Source organism: Salvelinus fontinalis, chromosome 30 (genome assembly GCF_029448725.1).
Source record: "Salvelinus fontinalis isolate EN_2023a chromosome 30, ASM2944872v1, whole genome shotgun sequence".
Classification (NCBI taxonomy): Eukaryota; Metazoa; Chordata; class Actinopteri; order Salmoniformes; family Salmonidae; genus Salvelinus; species Salvelinus fontinalis.
This window is the reverse complement of record NC_074694.1, coordinates 32,439,353-32,454,217: the sequence shown is the minus strand read 5'-3', so window position 1 is coordinate 32,454,217 and position 14,865 is coordinate 32,439,353. Positions and strand designations below refer to the sequence as shown.

At 44.9% G+C, this 14,865-nt stretch overlaps 2 protein-coding genes across 5 annotated transcripts in view; both read right to left on the bottom strand.

Annotated features, from left to right (window-relative positions):
* Positions 1-3,054, bottom strand: part of LOC129828509 (unconventional myosin-XV-like) — a 37,990-nt gene extending 34,936 nt beyond the window's left edge. The window contains exons 1-2 of the mRNA XM_055889536.1: positions 688-3,054; positions 304-480 (exon numbers count right to left, since the gene is read on the bottom strand). Of these exons, the coding sequence (XP_055745511.1) occupies positions 304-480; positions 688-3,054 (2,544 nt within the window). The remainder of the gene's footprint in view (positions 1-303; positions 481-687) is intronic.
* Positions 3,055-5,023: 1,969 nt separating this feature from the next.
* Positions 5,024-14,865, bottom strand: part of LOC129829055 (LLGL scribble cell polarity complex component 2-like) — a 30,803-nt gene continuing 20,961 nt past the window's right edge. For 2 of the 4 annotated variants that reach the window (XR_008755328.1, XR_008755329.1), the window contains exons 12-25: positions 14,203-14,270; positions 13,878-14,031; positions 13,562-13,666; positions 12,857-12,952; positions 12,523-12,719; positions 12,243-12,390; positions 11,947-12,094; positions 8,667-8,783; positions 8,384-8,550; positions 7,978-8,242; positions 7,705-7,855; positions 7,575-7,597; positions 6,887-7,309; positions 6,746-6,802 (exon numbers count right to left, since the gene is read on the bottom strand). Coding sequence is in view for 2 of the 4 variants with exons in the window: in XM_055890512.1 (XP_055746487.1) it covers positions 6,745-6,802; positions 6,887-6,929; positions 7,265-7,309; positions 7,575-7,597; positions 7,705-7,855; positions 7,978-8,242; positions 8,384-8,550; positions 8,667-8,783; positions 11,947-12,094; positions 12,243-12,390; positions 12,523-12,719; positions 12,857-12,952; positions 13,562-13,666; positions 13,878-14,031; positions 14,203-14,270 (1,785 nt within the window). In the remaining 2 variants the exon portion in view is untranslated. Of the gene's footprint in view, positions 6,609-6,743; positions 6,803-6,886; positions 7,310-7,574; positions 7,598-7,704; positions 7,856-7,977; positions 8,243-8,383; positions 8,551-8,666; positions 8,784-11,946; positions 12,095-12,242; positions 12,391-12,522; positions 12,720-12,856; positions 12,953-13,561; positions 13,667-13,877; positions 14,032-14,202; positions 14,271-14,865 lie in introns of those variants that run through there. The other 2 variants (XM_055890512.1, XM_055890513.1) reach the window with 2 other exon arrangements.

Here is a 14,865-nt window from a genome sequence, read left to right as displayed (position 1 = left end):
TGATACACTGTATGCCTGTGCTATGCTCTATTGTATTGGTACTGACGAGAAAATAAATAAACTAGTAGAGGTCTGTGTTACAGGCTTTAGTCAATACACACAGAGACTGACAGCGGTGAATAGGAAGTGGGATGCTTAGTGAACAAGGGTTAGTAGTTATATTGCCTGTTTTGCTCTCAAACATGCTTACCCTGAAGCTACAGCATGTCCAAATGAAGTTATCCGTGCTGTGAAGACGTTGGTCCAGCGCTTCGCGGGTACATACTGTAAGTTCAATAAATAAAGCCAGAACAATCTCAGTACCGTTGTGTTGTTGAGACGACTCTCCAGCATGTCCTGAGCAGGGTCCTCAGATTCCCAGGGTCCTCTCCCGTTGTGGGTCGGTACAGTCCTGGCCTGGTTCCCATCCTCGTACACCGTCCACTTGGTCAGCTTCTCCACTGTCTGGTGGGGCAGGAGGGTATCCGCTCGCAGCCAGTCCTGTTGAGGGAGGGGACCATAGTGAAGTTTTGTGTAACAATTATAATTGTGACGGTATCGCGACATCAGTCATTTCGTGATACCCGAGAGGCTTACGGAAATTGGTTAACTGAAATGCTATCCTCCTATCCACATATTTTAAATGTTTTCTGTTAGATATTATTATAATAAAAAGAAAACAATTCATTACCAAAAGGTCATCCATACCTGGGGGTTTCCGCTCATGCGAGTCGTCCCAGCCCAGTGCACCTCCAGAGGGCCGACGGGGTACAGCCCCCCCCCTCCCATCAGCTGGGCCACCTCTCGATCAGCCTCTTCTTCATAGTACGACCCCACCCTAGACTCAACTCTGGCTGGTTCTCCAGTCAGTCTGACAGGTTCTCCAGACTCAGGACCATCAGTGGGGGGTCCGGCAAAAGCAGCTCCTGTCTCCCTGTCTGGGACTATAGCTCCACGGCTGGGTCCTACTTCAATTGCAGCAGTAGCAAGAGGCTTGGATAGCTTGGTCAATTTGAATTGATCGTTGCCCAGTTTGCCCCTGGCTGCCTGGAGGATGCTGAAACCCTCATTGCCTTTAAGTGCCGCCTCCCTTTTCCTGTCCTCGTTGCTGGTCTCCGGTGTGGGTCTCTGTGCTCCTGTGCTCCCATTTGTACTTTCAGTCCTCCTTAGCTCTGGTGCTGCTCCAGGAACAGGCTTCTTTATGGACTTGAGGAGGGTGAGGTCCGGTTTGACCGGGAGTACCAGTCTAGCTCCTGGTTTGGGGGGCTTGGGTGCTTCGAGGGTGGCTCCCACAGCAGTGCTGGAGCCTGGGGTGGAGGAGGAGGCTTGCTGAGCAGTCTGGGATGGCTGTGCTGGTAGGATTCCTTTGGCCTTTCCCATGCCCAACTTGTTCATCCTGGGGAGCACGATGGCTGCTGGAGGGGAGGTGGAGTGGGGGTCGTCACCAGACTCCCCCGCTTGCCTCTTCTGGGTGACAGCAGACTTATCTTCGGCTCCGTTTCCAGAGGTTCGGTTCTTCTTGCTGGTTAGGCTGGTCTTACTAGCCACACGCATGGCCATCCGATGTTTAAGCAGGCTGTGTTTGGAGCTAGTGGCACCCTCCCTCTGTTTGATGGCTTGGAGAGGGAGCCAATGGGAGAAGCCAATGGCCTGGGTCACTACTTTCAGTTTACTCCTCAGGTTGAACCCTTTGGGCATCTTCCCCCTGATCCAACCCGAGACATGGCGTAGAGTCGTCACACCTTTCCTACGAGTAACGAGACTGTCCGTGGGTTTGGCTGAGACTGCATCTGTAGACCCGGCTGTAGTTGCTTCCTCTCCAGGCTTGACCAGCATTGTATTGCTCCTTTGTCGAACAGATGCCATCTTGACTCTGCCCAGGACCAGGCCAATGTTTTTCCTGCTCCCCTGTTTGGTTTCTCCTTCACCATCTTGTTGCTCCTCTTCCGCTTGTTCCTGTTCTCCTTCAACCAGACAGGCTTTGAGGTCATTTCCTTTTGATTTCAATAGCATCATCCGTGATGGGCCTTTAGGGGCTTTGGATGAAGTTGAGGCAGCCTCATCCTCCTGCGACTCCAATGGGGAAGAAGAAGCATTCTTGTCTTTGATGGAGGTTTTTGTTTGTTTGGCTAGCTTCAGGATCTGGGCCTTGTGTTTTGCAGCGTCAGCCTTGCTGAGGGAGACATCTTTCAGAGGCTGGGCTTCTTCCTCTGCTGGAGTAGCTTTCTGTTTCCCTTTCCCTTTTTTTCCCTCAGCTTTTTCAGCTTTCTTTTTCTCAGCTTTCTTTGCTTTCTCTGCTTTCTTTTTCTCTGCTTTCGTGGGTTTCTGGGCTTTCTTAGGTTTGTCAACCTTCTCTTGAGCTTGGCCCTTTTTTTTCATGAACATCTTGGATTTCAGACCCCCTACCGGTGCAGTGACGCTGGTCGTCAAACTGAGTGGTGGCACAGCGGTGGCCTTCTTGGGCGACCCTCTTTTCCTTGAAGTTACCTTCTCAGATTCACCCCCATCGCTGGTCACTGCCACTGATTCTTCCTCTTCCTCACTGGTACTGACTGGCTCCTCTTCAAGTTCCCATCGTTTCCTGATTTGCACTGGAGGTTCCTTTTCTGATTCTTCCTTTACCTGCCCCCCTGTGCTTCTCTCCGTGTCTGACACCTCAACCTCCTCTTCGCTGCTATCCTGTGTCGCCTCTGTCTCGAGCCCTTCTGTCTCAGTTGTCTCCTCTATACAAACTAGCTCCTCCTCCTCCTCGCTCTCCTCCACTGAACTCTCTCCTTCGCTCTCAGATTCCTCAGTCTCCTCTGTTTCACTCACTATGACACCTCTTTTTTTCACAGGCTTTGTTATAGGTGTAGGTGTGTCTGCCCTCCCTCCTTTGGTTGGGGGTATTTTTGATCCAGGTTTAGATTTGATAGCTTTATTCGTACCGCCATCAACTGTCATGCTTTTCTCCTTCTGAGGGGATGATCTACCATTCTGACTTTTCCCATTCACTGTTTTCTTCCCTTTCTCCTCTTTCGGCTGTTGTTTAGTCTGCTCTTTACCTTTCTTGCTATTCTCCCCTTGCTTTTTCATTTTACTCTCTCCCTTTTTAGTCTTCCCTTTGCCATTGACCTCTTCTTTCTGGTCTACTGTTTCTTTTCCATTTGTCACTGCAGGTGGTGGTTTGTAACAATTATTTTGTCCTTTTTCCTTCGGTTTCTTTCCTGTGTTGGTTCTCTCATTTTCTCTACTGGTCCTACCTTTGGTTTTTACAAGTGACATGTCTGAAGGATGTCCTCTATCAGCTATTATTCATCTTTGGTTTGAATAAAATGATTACCTGTAGAATAGGAACATAACTACTAAGAATATGGTAGATAAGTTCAAGTTACACAGTACAGGAATGAATAACAACGTATGAGACATACATTTCTTTTAATAAGAAATAGCCTGAAATGACTGTTTGGATTTCATTGACATTTAAATATTTCTTATCATGTCTCTACTTCCAGTAAAACCTTCAACTTGCCTGTTAGCACAATAATTACTCTGGTGGTAACACATGAAGGTTTAGATCGATCAATGAATAAATAAATGCAAGGGCACCAGGTCAAGTAATGAGTCTGTCAACCATAGTCAGTCAGCATTAGGACAGGGTTTCAGGCGTTTTACACCTGGAGGGCCACTTGACACACAAGTCTTAGGTTAGAGAAACAGATTAGCTGCTGACCCCATAAGCTACAGTATCACAACAGTACTAGCATACTTGTCGTATAGTGGATAGTATATTATAATACAACATAGTACTTGCTATGGCTAACTACCACAATAACACAATTTAAGGTTATTGTGTTTATGTTAACCATTATTATCATATAGAAAAACAAAACACAAATGAAACATCCTAAGTGGCTATAAATGTTTGATCTCAGATGGATAAAGTTACACTGCAGAGATCTAAACAATGTTTTATCTGTAGGTCAATCTAAATGGTTCTACCCTGCAGGGGTAGCGCAGTGAGAGGATGTATCAGGGTGATATAGCTTACCTGGCCTCTCAGGTGATCCTCAGGCATGGCTGGGGGTCCAGAAAGTGTTTCTGCTTGTCCTCAAGTACTGGTGTCACCTACACACACATTGACCCACCAATAACGACAAACGCACACACTGACCAACCACCACACACAACTTAACCCCAAACAAAGACAACATACACACACAGTATTTGAATAATTTAACTGTCTTTGGCAGTCCGTTCAGATATACAGCTATTCATATGGGCAGCTGGTGAATGAGGGAGAGGAAATGTGAGAGCAGGTGTGTGGAGACACTGACAATAGGTGGTGACAGACAAGGGAGAGAGATGGAGAATGAAAGAGCAGTGCCTTCTCAGAAAAGAGATTCCATCAGTGCTCTGGAATTAGGGCTATGCTCTCCTTCCATTTTCCCACTTCTCTATTTCACCTTAAATTCATAATCTTCCAGTTGAATAGCATTATATAACTTATCTATAAAAACCTATACAAACATTTTATTTATTATAATAATGATCAAGGTATGTATCAACAACGTGAAGGCACTATATTGGCTACAAGGTGTACAATAAACTCTGAACAGAGCATTCTGGCATAGATCATCATAGTCCCTATTGGCTAAGGTGCTTTCTGGCACATTTGAACAGACAAATTAAATGCATTTCTCCCTTTTTCCACCAACATAGATTGTTTTGAGCTGCCTGGTGTTTGAGGGCATTCCTATAAGAGAGGTAAAGTTCCAGCAAAGCGATTGTGACCCAGGCAATAAGTGAACAAAGCACTGCTCCATAATGGTGCTGAAAACTCTTGGCTGTGCTTGTATGACAACTGATCCCTAATTTATCCACTTGACCTGCCAGCACCAAACTCACAAGGCTCAGGATAGAACCCAAGCGCAGAGCCATCAGATGTACTTTATTTTGACTGTTGAGTGGGGAACAGTCAGAGCGAGGCTTGAAGCAGCAACCCTGTAGTTCAATCAAGCAGTGAATGAAGTCGAACTTCATAGAAAGACACAGACACGTGAACTCTTGTGAAAAACATGTATTCATTTTCCAGCAGGACATTATGTAGTGTGAAAGTTATCAATCAAAAAAGTAGGGTTCTCATACTCCATCATTCACTACAAAAATATATTCTAGAGACCACAGAAATGCTAAAATACCCAGCATTTCAAGAAACAGTACCAAAATATTTTGTTGCAAGATCCGACTATAGCAGCCAACCCCCATTAAAAACACACCTAACCGTTAACAGGCAGAGAATCATATAGTACATATATATTAAACATTTGACTACAATATCTTAAAATTACATTCCTAAATAACATTACTCATTGCTGTGTTCAAAAAAGGGTTTACATAACATTTTAAAAACCAAGCCACCATAGAAAGTTGTAGCGTCATGTGCTACACAGGACAAATACCTACGTCAGGTTATAACTGGTTATTACACATTAATGCGCGGACGGTAGGAGAGGTAAGGAGGGAGGTCAGTTGGCAACAAAAGCTTGGGGAGACATTTTACGGCACAGTGGTCTTAAACTGCTAGTCTGGTAGTCAGATGTGTTTCTGAGTTGGCTAAAGCAGAGAAGCTGGCTAAAACAACAATAGGTCTGGCTACCAGGCTGGTGTTCGACCATATTGTGTGGTTCAAAATTAACAGTACTGATTCCACTGATACTCCATGTTGCTCTCGCACTACAAACAATGCCTTGTTTAGAGTGCCAAAATACATTTGATGATTTGTCAGCATAGGCAACAAACTAAAAACATTCTTGGCTCCCTTGTAAAGTTTCTCATCCATTTAGATTTTACGTCTCCAATAATCACACAGAATCAAAACAAAAGGTTACAAAATCACAGGTAAAATTACATTACAAATAAAAGAATCACAGGAATAAAAAAAACAAGTCCATCCCCCCTCCTCCCTATATCTTCCCCCTCCCCCCTATGTGTCTCTCTCTAGGAGACTAAGGCAAGCGAGGATGTGCAGAGGCAGGGCTGTTACTGGACGAATCAGAGTTTCACAGGCCAGCTTGAGTTCAAGGGTGAAAGGCTGAATGCCGTGACTGGGGTTGGGATAAGGAGGGAACGTGAGGACGGGGTGGGTGAGTGACTAGGGTGTGTTTAATGCAAGTACGGCTTGTGTGTGAGAACTGTAAGAGGCTTTGGATAAGCGCGTCAGCGGAATGACCATACGATCATTACTAATGTGTGGCAGGTGTAGAGGTACCAAGCGTAGCAGGGGTATTACAGTACAGTGGTTGGTCCCTAGGCACAGGCGGTGGTCCCTCCATCTCTCTATAGCGGTGGGCCTCAAATGACACCCTGTTCCTCATACACTACACCAACCCCCTTTAATGGGCTTTGGTTAAAAGCAGTGCACTACTTGGGGAATAGAGTGCCATTTATGACAAAGCCAGTCTTTGGGGTTAGGGGCCGGGGTTCAGCCGCTCGCTCATGCTAGGGGTCAGGGGTGAGTCTCCGGGGGCTAGGGGCCCAAGTGGTCAGTAGTGGTAGTAATAGTAGTGTTTGTGTAGATTGCGAGGCAGGAGACTGGAGTCGCTAGGCAGACTCCACGATGTCTCAGACACAGGGATGACTGGCTCAGTCTGAAGAACAGGGAAAGAGAGAAAGACAAAACAAGAGATGAGCCAACCAACAATGAGCAACCTGAATTCCATCACCATAGTGATATGTATCATAATCCGGCAGATTCATGTTGATGATAGTGATCATAAACTCACCTCAATTGCTCAGCACCTTCCCTCCAGCGAGAGCACTCGTCCCATTCTCCAGGAATGTCCTGTAGCAAACACACACAAATGAGTCCCTGCATAACACACTGAAAAATAGAGCTTGTAGTTGCGTTTCAGAGGTGAATACTCACGTCTGATCTACTTCTAGAGATTTCTGGATCTCCTGAAGCACAGCTGTAAGAAAACCCACGTCAGACCACAGATGCACAATGATGATTGACATGAGTTGCAATGAGTTGGGGATGGTCATCATGAAACATGCAATGGGGTGGTTGTGGTTCACTGTGTAGCAGACAATCACTCAAGACTGCTGGTCGGGTTTACACATCCGGATGCCAAACAGGACAGTCAAAGCAGACACATATCGATGTGGCTCAGTTGGTAAGAGCACAGCGCTAGCAACGTCAAGATTGTGGGTTCAAACCGCGCAGGGATCACTCGCACAAATGTTGGGCGTTGGTTAAGGTTAAGTTCTGTTAAGGTTGTCTGGTGGTTCCTGAGGTACTCACTCTCGTCATTCAGCAAAGCATGCTCCATCACACGTCTAGAGCTCTCTGTAAATGAACAGCATCGCAGCACACAGTCAGCACATCAGGGCACAGAAGCACACGGCATGACAACACAGTGAGCGTAGATCGTGTTCGCAGACCGTTCAGCACAAGCAAAAAAAGGTTGACAGCCTAACAGAGCATTTCATACTGTGCGCTTGCTGAAGAACTCTGTTAAGCATTGACACGTGCATGTTTTAGTATTATTTGCATAGCTATAGATAGAACTATATTAGCTCTTTAAAACGGTACAAACAGGATGTTATCTTACCCACGCCATCCCTCGTGGAATTTCTGGAATGACAGACACAGCTGTTCAGTAAAACATGAAAAGGTAATTGTGCCAAAAACAGTACTTCCAAAGTCGATGGTGAATACAGCTATAAAAACAGTGTGTCTACCTGCGCTCCACAGAGGCCCCGTCCGGCGGCGCCCGTGGCAGAGTGGTGCTGGGTGTCTGAGAGGACACCTCCACTAGAGACCGGGGCTCCACCACACAGCGAGCAGACAGAGAGAAACGCTCAAACTCTGACGGAGAGATCAGGTAGAAACCTGAGGGAGAAAGAGCGCAAGTAAGAAAAATGGATGGCATGAGAGGAATGAAAAAGCTGAATACATGAAATGCCAAATGCTTGTGAGATGTAAACTGTGTGTGTGTGTCTTTCTCGTCCTACCTTGTCCATGCTTGGTGAAGACGCAGGATGCAATGCCGCTGACGTCCTCCCTACGTATACAGGGGTACTGGACCTGTAATTTCACCCCCGGCAACGACACCACGTGGAGGTCTCCCTGATTGGTCAGGACGGTGAGGCCGCTCTCGCCGTAGTCGTCCGTACGGGTGCTGCCGAACCAGGCCACGCCCACCCGGCGCACGCGTGAGCCGTCAATGGCCGTCAGCTTCAACTTCATTTTGGCGCTCACCTTAGGCAGGGTGAACACCTGGAGAAAGAGAAATGATAGTCTTGGAGGATAAACACATTGTGTTTCTTTATAAACCCTTGGGGGGGGGGGTGTCCCCTCATCAGATGAGTGTGGGTAAGATGTGTGTGTGTGTGCGCGCGCTGTAGCGTGTCTTCTCACCTTGAACTGTTCCTCTGATATGACCAGTAGGCTGTGTGAACCCTGCATGTCAGGTGAGCGGGCCAGGTCGTGTGCCACCTCCAGGGGCTCAGGCAGAGGGGAACCATGGCCGTCCAACACCAAGATGCCCACTACTGGAGCCCGGTGCATCAACTGGATCTCCTTAGCTGGAGAGAGAGTGGGAGAATGGATCTGTGCTTCATTGTCTGTTGTTAAAACAGAGTTTTGGAAGTGTGGACGAGGGAGGCAAGAGAGCGATGTGTAAGAACATGCGTGTTCTCACCAGGGTGTGCTGTGACAGGGTCCTCTCCTCTGCGTTCCACAGGCGGTAGGCGGAGCTGGTAGGCGAATACTGATCCCCCATTGGTCCCTGCCCACAGAGAGGGTGTGTTGTGGGAGCCTGTATGAGGGGAATGAGCAGTATGAGATGTCATAAAATGTTTCTTTGCCCATTGTCTTTGTGTGTTGTGACAGCTCCAAATTTAAGTCTGAACCGCCTCAGTGAGTCTCGATGCTGCGCTTCCCCTTTAACTCCCAATTAAATAGCCAGCATCAGCTGTGGAAAAACAGCGATGCGAGGGGGGAAGGTTTCAAACCCTCAGCTCTGAAGCTTGTTCATACAGTGCTTTCAGAAAGTATTCACACCCATTCACTTTTTCAACATGTTGTGTTACATAGTGGGATTAAAATGGATGTAATTATAATTTTCTGTTAACGGTCTACACAAAATATTCTGTCATAGTGGAATAATAATTTTTTACTAAGGTTAGCTTTAATTTTTCATAAAAGCCATCTTAGTTAGATAAGAATTCAACCCTGAGTCAATACATATTAGAATCACCTTTGGCAGCAATTACAGCGGTGAGTCTTTCTAGGTAAGTCTAAGAGCTTTCCACACCTGGATTGTGCAAAATCTACCCATTATTCTTTTCAAAATTATTCAAGCTCTGTCAAATTGGTTGTTGATCATTGTTAGACAATTTCCAGGTCTTGCCATAGATTTTCAAGCAGTCAAAGCTAACTAGGCTACTCAGGAACATTCACTGTCTTCTTGGTAAGCAACTCCAGTGTAGATTTTGCCTTGTGTTTTAGGTTAATGTCCTGCAGAAAGGTGAATTAATCTCCCAGTGTCTAGTGGAAAGCAGACAACCAGGTATTCCTCTAGGATTTTTCATGCGCTTAGCTCCATTCAGTTTATTTTTGATCATGAAAACTCCTCAGTCCTAAACGATTACAAGAATACCCATAACATGAAGCAGCCACAACTATGCTTTAAAATATGGAGAGTGGTATGCAGCAATAGGGATGAATATTTTATAAGTTTCAATACAGGAAATAATTAATATTTATCCAGAGTCCCAGGAAATACAGCGGAAATTGGAAGTGCCCATTTAAAGCGTTTAAACCCAAGATATGGTTACTGTGCCAGGGTTCTCCCAAAATAAGATTGGTGTTGCACCACAACGTTGGCTTGGCTGCGCCCCTTTGAAAAGATTTCACAGTAAATGAAACTGATACTTAGTAATGAATAACTTTGATAGACTATGACATTCTTGTGAATTGCGAAACAGGCTGATCATAAATTCAGAGCGTTATGTTCCTCTATGAATTCAGAGCATTTTTCATTTTAGTCATTTAGCAGACGCTCTTATCCAGAGCGAATTTGCTGAAGGATTTTTCATCGAGCCGGCTTGGCGTTTCGAGCCAGCGACCTTTCGGTTACTGGCCCAATGCTCTTAACCACTAGGCTACCTGCCGCCACATCGCGACACAGAGCGCACCCAGAGTAGGCTAGTGTTCATACAAATTTTGTAACGGCAGTCTAACAAAAGTAAAAATGACCAAAGTTGCCTAGCTTGTTAGATAACCTCCAAAGAATGACAATATCTCCTACTTGGCTAAATCAAGTTGATGATTATACATATATCAGATCAACTCATGAATAAATGGGGAGAAGAGAGAAAATTGCTTAAATATCAAGGTAACAGTAAAAAAAAAAAAAAAAAAATATCCATATGTACTCTTATACCGTTTGTTGATCACACATTCTTTACAGAAGCTCTCACATGGGCAGCAATACGAGACAGCGCAGAAGCGGGGGAAAGTTATAGTATTATTTTGACATGCATAGGTGAGATGTACTTTGATAATGCAACCTATGGAATACAGAATAAAGTTAGGTATTTTCCTGTGAAACAAGAGTCAGGATTCAGTGGGATTGGTACTATAGGAAAATAGCCTAGGCTCGTGAGTCGATAGATAAATAACACTTGATTTAGGCTACAGTATCGCATGCTAAATGTTTCTGATCGGTGATAGATGAGCAAACTAATTAATTAGCTACCACCTCTACTTGTCTGCCGGAGATCAATTAACTAAATACACTAACTAACCAAAAGTATGTGAACCCCAGCTCCAATATTTTCACCATTCAGTTTATCATAACTACGGTGAGTTTTCCTCCCTTTCCTCTCACTCCGCTGCCACCCGCCTACACCACGTTGTTCTCAACACCAGTTTCAGTCAATATAGTCTACGGTTTTCTAGAAATCTATGGTAAAATCCCTGAGCGGTTCCTTCCTCTACCGTAACTGAGTTAGGAAGGACGCCTGTATCTTTGTAGTGACTGTGTTTTGATACAAAGTGTAATTAAAAACTTCACCATCAAAGGGATATTTAATGTCAGCTTTTTATTATTTTAACCCCTCTACCAATAGGTGCCCTTCTTTGCAAGGCATTGGAAACCCTCCCTGGTCTATGTGGTTGAATCTGTGTTTGAAATTCAGTGCTTGAATGAGGGACCTTACAGATAGATAGATGATAGTGATTCAGAAATCACTAATGTTAACCACTGAGTCCATGCAAGGGGTTGAATACTTGACTCAAGACATTCCAGCGTTACATTTTTTATTAATTTGTAAGCATTTCGAAAAACATAAGTTCACTGACATTACGGGGTAGTGTGTGTAAATTCACGCTGTAAGACAACAATGTGGAAAAATACAAGGGGTGTAAATACTTTAGGCACTGCACCTTTTTTTAAGGCACTACCTTTCGTACTACTTTTGTAGTTTTTGGGGGTCTGTGTACTTCACTATTTAAATTTGACAACTTTTACTCCACTATATTCAAAAAGAGAAGACATTTTTACTCCATAGATTTTCCCTGACACCCAAAAGTACTCATTACATTTCGAATGCTTAGCAGGACAAGAAAACATTCCAATTCAAGCACTTACCAAGTGAACATCCCTGGCCATCTACTGCCTCTGATCTGGCGTTTGTAAATGATATGAGTGTTTGAATATCCCTGGCTATACATCAAATAAAAAACAGAAAACGATGCCGCCTGGTTTGCTTAATTAATAAAGAATTTAAACTTATTTTGATACTTGGGTATATTTCAGGAATTACATTTACTTTGGATAATTAAGTAGATTTAAAACCAAAAAAAGTCAGATTTTTCCTCAAGTAGCATTTTACTGGGTGACTTTCAAGTGAAAGTGGGTACCACTGACCAAAACTAACCTCAAGAGTCAAGTCAAAATCATTAGTGTGACTTACTGTCTGAAAGGAAGGTATCAGCGAAGTATAGCGTGCGCACGAGGCCGGTGAAGGAGTCGTCAGGGGATCGAGGCTCTATTTTTCTCTGGACGGGCGCCAACTCCATCTCAGCTAGCTCCGCCTCTAGACGAGCATTGGCCTGCTGCAACTAGAGACAGAAGCCCGTTTTAGATACACTGGGTTGGTGATGAATGCAGAACCAGACCGCACAAAAAAATGGTGATCTTTAGGAACTTTCTATTAAGATTTATGCAGTAAATGTTTGGGGCCCAAGAATACATTTTTGTAGTGGTTACCTTAGCTGCGTTGTTGACATGGTGTTTGCGTAGGGACACACGGCTGCGCCTTATCCTTCTGAAGGACTGGCGGAGAGACTTCTTAATGCTCTTCACTCTGGACAGAGGACCTTCCATAGCCAGCTGGTCACTGGGGTTCAGAGTACACCTACAGGAGAGTGACAGGAAAGGGTTAACACACATGTCTATATACGATCTCCATTACCTTCCGTTATTTTGAAGTCATACAGGCAGAAACATGCAAACACACAACACGCCCCCCCCCCCCACACACACTTACCTGACGAGAACGTTGTTTTTCTGCTGGTAGTCGTAGAGTCCGAAGCCGTGGCTGGTCCCGAATGTTACTAGTTTCCACTCAGAGTGCAGGGTGAGGGCAGTGACCACAGCCGGAGGCTGGCACTGGACCAGGGCAAAGGGCTGGAAACCTGGGGGGAACGTCACCGGCTCCTCCCTCACCTCCAGACGCGTGTGGCCCTGACATGGAGAGACTGTTACAGAAAGGTATCGATCGCCCTTTTCTTTATGCTAACCGAAATCCAATTAAATCAAAATTGCACTGCAGTTTTTAAACACACACTCCTAATGTAATTTTTTTGTTTGTTGTCGTTTACCTTCCAGCGGAAGCCCTCCTGTCCCTGAAGCAGGTCTGCTACGGTGGCCTCCACAGTCTGTTCTGCTGCCTCATCATTCAGCTCTAACACCAGGATCTATGGAGGGGAGAGGTGAGGGACGGATAGACCGTAACATCACATGTAATGTTTTGGACCAACAGGCAGTCTTATCGGACACTTTTATGAACCACTCAGACATTCACATCTCTTAGTGTGTGTGGGGGGGGGGACCTCTGTAGCTCAGCATGGCGCTTGCAATGCCAGAATAGTGGGTTTGATTCTTGTGTGTACGTGTGTTTGTATATATGTGCCAGCCAACTAAATCAGACCACCCTCATTAATAACAGATGATAATTTAAAGAGGGGAATAAGAGTTCCCGGTGATGATCCGGGGCTCTATAAAGAATGAGATCACTTTAAATTTCCACACATTCTGATTAAAGGAGGTGGCTTATTCATCACACTACATTATATAATGACTAGAGAGCTATGCAGCCATGACCTGGTCTGGAAAATGTGTCGTTCACTGAATGTGTGACCGTCCGTGACCCAAATACCCTCAGGAAATGAACGTGCCAAAGAACGTAAAATGAAGACAAAAACAGACTGGATTTATACCAGAAATGTGCAAAAAAGTCAGACAGGGCAGTTAGGCTAACTGGCCACCAGAGGGGGTAGTGGTTGGTTTTCCCCTGGTAAACTCACCTGTCCAGCAGTGCCAGCTACGGTCAGGTAGCCGCTGTATTTACACAGGTGGATTTTCTGAATGCCGAGACGAGGGTCGTCACTGTACGGGTCAAAACAACCCACCTGGAGGGAAGAAGAGGATGGGGACACGTTTCATAGCCGATTCACACACTGAGACAGTGCATCTATTCTGATTCACTAGACACATTCTCTAACAAAACACACCTACACCTTGTCTACAGGGACTCCACTCTACCTTTGTGCTCCCTGTATGTGATTATACACACAACCGAATGGTGGAAACGCTTTACATGTTACTTATACAGATACACACCTTTCTGAAAGGTGGCCACTCTCCCTCTGTGCCCTGGTTCAGGTTGTCATTGGGGTCTGAGTCAGTGAGGAACACCCCTGCTGTGCTCAGCTTGTACATGGGGTACAGACACACCCCCGACGCGTCCCAGAAACGCACCGTACCGTCCTCGTGCCTGTGAGAGGAGAAGACATGTGAGGATCAACAAATCAGAGGAACAAAAACATGACTGACTCTTTGAAACCCTGTTCGCAGTCCCCATACAGCAACATTAAAATGTAGATCATAACTTGGATTGAAATGAGGACTCTGAAAAGAAATGAACGAGCTGTGAATGTCTACCGACCCTGTGAGCAGTAAGTCTCTCTGAGGGGGGTCTGGGGCCAGGTTCTGTCCTCCTGTCATAGGCCACGGCTGGACGGAGGGAGAGAGAAGGGAGAGGGGGTGCAAAAAAACAAACAAAAAGGATGAAAGCAAGAGAAAGAATTTAAGTCAATTCAATTTGTGCTCCATCAATTCAAGTTTCCAATTACCAGAATGTATTTTCACATGCAGTGAAATGCCTTTCTTGCAAGCGCTTTCCCAACAATGCAGTAATCAATATCAGTAGAACTAGAAAATAAAGTTAAAATATACATATATATAAAAAAACAGAAATAGAAAGAAGAACACGAAGTAAGATGGCACTGACCCTGTATATAGCTAATACCATATTTACAATGTGCAGGGATACTGGAGTGGTTATATACAGTACCAGTCAAAAGTTTGGAAACCTATTCATTCCATAATAGTGAAGACATCAAAACTATGAAATAACACATATGGAATCATGTAATAACCAGCTTCATGAGGTAGTCATCTGGAATACATTTAAATTAACAGGTGTGCTGTGTTAAAAGTTAATTTGGGGAATGTCTTTCCTTCTTTGAAACTCTACGGGATCGGTGTCCGTCCAGTCTCCCTGTAGCGCTGTCTTAGGCGTCTCACAGTACGGACATTGAAATGTATT